Here is a 4341-nt window from a genome sequence, read left to right on the forward strand (position 1 = left end):
CTTGCGATCCTGGCAGTATAAGTACTCTGGGCAGAGGGCGCTATCCTGTTCTGCTGCGAGGGTGCTTGGGGCTTACAAGCGAGCTCCGGGAAGGTCATAGATATCGATGACGACTTTGGACCACTGGGAGAGGGTATAATAGCGTCTATTTCATTGCGGGAGGCTCGGTGACGATCGATATATCCTCAGGAATAATGATGCGCAGCCGCGTCGGGATATCTGGGGGTGCGGTATCTGGGTGTTGCTGGATATGCGTAATTTGTGCTCGTCACGTACATTGAATTGTAAGGTGAGTGCGAGGGAGGACGACCAGGCCGGAGGAATCGTGGCCGTCGACGTCCGAGTCCCTTCATAAGCGGTCTTTCGGTGAGGCTGTGACGGGTAGCGATTTTGAGCATGTTCGGGTTGGTGTTTAATCGCCAAGCCTGCATTAAGCCAGTCACAAATAGGCTTCAAAGCTGTATTCACGTCTTGGCAGCTGTATGAAAAGCAGCAAGGGTCAAGTGAACATCGTTGCTTGTCGGCTTTCGATCACTGTTCACGCGACGTGGATGGCGGCGAACTAGTACGTATCAAGACTATTTAGTATTTTCATTGTAGCGTTGCTACATTGCGCAATCAGACATCCAGGTTCTCGCAGTCGTTGATGGTTTGGCCGGCGTGTGCGTAGGAACAAGTCGATTTTGACATGGGAGTAGGAGGAGGAAAAGCACAGCGCGCTACACGGGCGCTTGTCTCTCCTCAGCGTTGGACTCGTGCCGCCCACGTCTTTCTGAGTTCGCTTGCTGTCGAGGTCGCCTCGTCATTCTCGTCGATGACGTCACGCGTCGCGCGCGCGAGACCTGCGATTGGCCCGCCACAGACGCCGGCGTCTCTCTCTTGCCACTGTCGACGCGATCCGCCGTGCTCTCGGTCTTCCACCGCTCTCGACGCCCTCGCTGCTGCGTGAAACTCACCCCGTAGCGATTCGATACAGCTCGACTGCTACGTGTATGTACTGCTCTCGACTCGCTCGCGCGCGATGTCGTCCATTCTCCTCCCGAACACCGCTGGTGAGTCCAGATCGACAATACACAGAAATTGTCGCTTACCACGCATCTCTAGCGCAGATACTGCGCAAACGGTCGACTCCCTGGCCGTTTCACGCCGCGCAGAGCATGCGTACGCTGCAAGATGTTTCGTTTTTCGTCAATAAGCAGCTTCATCTCAGCGCGCGCCTACTTACCGGACTAACCCAGCATACTCCCACACGACAAAGCCATCAAATACGGTCAGTTGGGCTCCTTTCGCGGCGGAAATAGAGTACTTTCTGCACCCTACTCGCCGTTCAGTTCATGCGTGCATTCCAACGCATCCCGCGCATCTCTCGACTTTGAAGAGGTCGTTGTGTTGCATCGACACGTTTCGCGCGATCCGTAGCTCGCGTCATCCGGCGTTTCCCTCGTTTTCCTCGTACTCGCGGAATCTGTGTGCCTGTCGAACGCGTACAACGGTGAGCAGAAGCTAAATCAAGGAGAGCAACAGCTTACCTGACGACTTCTGCATGCAGTGGATCTATCGGGCATAGTCAGCGACACTCGGGCGGTCGAGCACTCACAGTGTTCGGTTCTCATCCGCGTCTCCCCGCGCATGTGAGTCGTGCAGAAGCGGGATAAGCGGCGGCCAAATGGCATGCAGACAACATTGGCATATCCTGGGCGACGACGGGCACGCCGCAGGAGGGGGTGAGTATGCGAGAGGTGAGTGTGCGAGTGCAAGAGACGAGGGGAAGCGTCAGGGGAGGTGCTGAACGAAACGAGCCCATGCTGCGTGCTTATAACTGTTTTTCAGGGTGCAAACAATCGTGCACGGACCAGATCAAACCCCAGCGCGAGCCCGGACCCTCGCCAGGTGCGTACGCCGTATGCGAGCCACGATAGACGGAGCAGGTGCGCCGCTGTCCGTGAACCCTCAAACACGTCCGAGTGACCGCGCCTCCGCTTCGCGCGAGCGGGAGATCACGATCCGACACGGATCCTGCGCCGCGCCCGCCATCTTCGCCGTCCTCGACTCGCCGTCTGCCCGCTCTCGTGTCTCGTAAGACATATCCGTCCGCGGCACGATGGCGGGCACCGTGCCGCACCACTTGCTGACAGGGACTCCGCAACGGTGGCCGGATTCGCGGGCGTGGAGAGCAGGGGACGAGGACGAGGCCCGGGAAGATCTCAAGCCGCCGTTACGGGAGATTCGGACGAGCCGAATGAGCGTGGCAAGGCGAAACAAACGGAGCGAGGGTGGATGCGACGGGCGCCGAGTACGAGTGCACCAGCGTCCAATATCGCTTCGCCCTCGCTCCGCGATATGCCAAATCTGGGGCGGGCTCGATGCACGCGCGCGGACCCACTGTGTCTCCGGCAGTCACTGTGGGTCCGGTGTCACAGCTGCGGTCGGCAAAGACGCGGAGAGACCCTGAACGCGATACGGCCGCGGCGTACTCTTCTGGGAGCAGTCTGGGAGTGTACGTGCGTCGGCGACGTCGTGTGTGTGCTGCAGTATCTGGCGGAAGCAGGAAGACAGCGACACTCCTGAGCGAGGGCTGAGCCAACGGGCAGAACCCTATCAGGGCTGGATGCCTAGCGCATGCGCACGGTCGTGCCCCCGTCTCGACGTCTCCACCGATCGTCAGGGTGTCGGTACGTACAGGGTCCTTTCGCGTCCCTGAGCATCTGGGCACGATGCGCACGTGGAGATGGCGCTACGAGTGCGCCGCGCGCGCCATGTACGGGAGCTTCTGGGCGCGCAGATGCAGAGTACACACGCGGGGATGGCGGCGCGAGTGCGCCGTGTATGGGAGCTTCTACAAGGGGCATGGCGGCGCCAGGACGCAGCTGAGGGCGTGCACTTGCACGCCTTCGTCCGTGGCCAAATAGATGCGTGTGGACAAGCGTGGAATGGTAGTAAAGCAGGACGACGCCCGCCTGCGCGTCGCAGGGCATTGCTGCGATACCAACGCATTACCTTCAAACACGACGGTTTCCTGGGCATCGGGAGCAATGCCTACGACTGCGGTGCACCCTTCCGCCATGGAGCAGTCTGGGTGTGCATGGCCGTCGGCGATGCACGGGTGCCGTTTCGAATGCAGCATTGCACAACGGCAGCAAGTCGGCGGCTGCGCTACCGCTTCTAACCCAGGGTCTGAGCTCATGAGCCGAGCACCGTCGGGGCGGGACATCTGGCGCATGCGCGCCGTCGTGCCGTGCATCACGCCGTCTCGACGTCGAGTCCACCGATCGCCAGGGTCTCGGTACGTACAGCATCAGCCCGCATCCCTGAATTTTCGGGTGCGCATGCGGCATGCACACACAGGGGTCGCGGTGTGAGTACGCCGCGAGCAGACCCTGTGCCTACCGTGTATGGGAGTTTTTACGACGAGCAACTCGGTGTCGAAGTGCAGATGCGCACCCTGGCTGGCAGGTCTGGCTCTGGACTCGAGTGCGTGCAGAGCGGGGAATGGAGGCAGACGGGACGGACACCTGACTGCGCGCTGTGTGACATTGCCGCAATACTAACACGCCGCCTTCGAGCACGGTGATCGCGGTATTGGGAGCATCACAAGGTGCTCGGAGGGTTGATGTCCCGGAATCATGGACACAATGTCGTGCAGAGGTAAGCCTGCAGGATTATGTCGAAGAGTCCCGCCGTGCTGAACTTGTATCGAGCAGAGTATCGTAAATATCAAGAATCTATGTACTTCTACCGCTCTGCGTGAGGGAGGTGCGTGTTCCCGGGAAATTGAGACGAGTCTGGTCCATAAGGTCGGAGAGCTGCAGCGTCGCATGGAGCGCGCCGGCGTGATCCCATGACACACCGTATACTCGTCCGAAACAGGTACACTCGATCCTCGCTTTTCATCCTGCCACTCGGCCGCCACAGCGTTGCATGTACGGCCGAGAACGCACATAAGAGGCCGACCGTTTCCCAACGTTTTGGTCACTGACGACATGCATGGAGATGCGTTACTTTGCACTCGGGCGACTGTACGATCGCGACGGAGACTTGGATCGAAAAGGCTGTCGGTAAGTGCACACTTCGTGCGAGCCCTGTTTTTGGCGATGGCTAACTCGGCAGTATCCCAGATAGCCGGGACTTGTGATTGTGCTTCCTCTCGCCGTACGAGCATGCATTAGTGGTGCTGGAGCGAGAGCGGACCCATCTCGTGCTTGCATGTAATGTCTCTAACGAGTCCAGCGGCGCGAACACTGATGACGGAGAGCACCCTCTTGTGGACGATGTGTCAACCCTCTTCTCATTTGGAAATCGCACGGACGGCTCATGAATCGCTACAGTGGGTGGCGCGATGCT

At 59.3% G+C, this 4341-nt stretch overlaps 1 protein-coding gene across 1 annotated transcript; it reads left to right on the forward strand.

Moving 5' to 3' along the window:
* Window positions 1-1021: 1021 nt before the first annotated feature.
* Window positions 1022-1635, forward strand: TRAVEDRAFT_48044 (uncharacterized protein; the record flags this gene model as incomplete). The annotated part of the gene is made up of 5 exons (XM_008040236.1): window positions 1022-1052; window positions 1105-1161; window positions 1239-1270; window positions 1420-1492; window positions 1550-1635. The coding sequence occupies 5 exons, from the start codon at window positions 1022-1024 to the stop codon at window positions 1633-1635; spliced, it is 279 nt and encodes a 92-aa protein (XP_008038427.1).
* Window positions 1636-4341: the final 2706 nt, after the last annotated feature.

The sequence above is a fragment of the Trametes versicolor genome, assembly GCF_000271585.1.
Source record: "Trametes versicolor FP-101664 SS1 unplaced genomic scaffold TRAVEscaffold_6, whole genome shotgun sequence".
Classification (NCBI taxonomy): Eukaryota; Fungi; Basidiomycota; class Agaricomycetes; order Polyporales; family Polyporaceae; genus Trametes; species Trametes versicolor.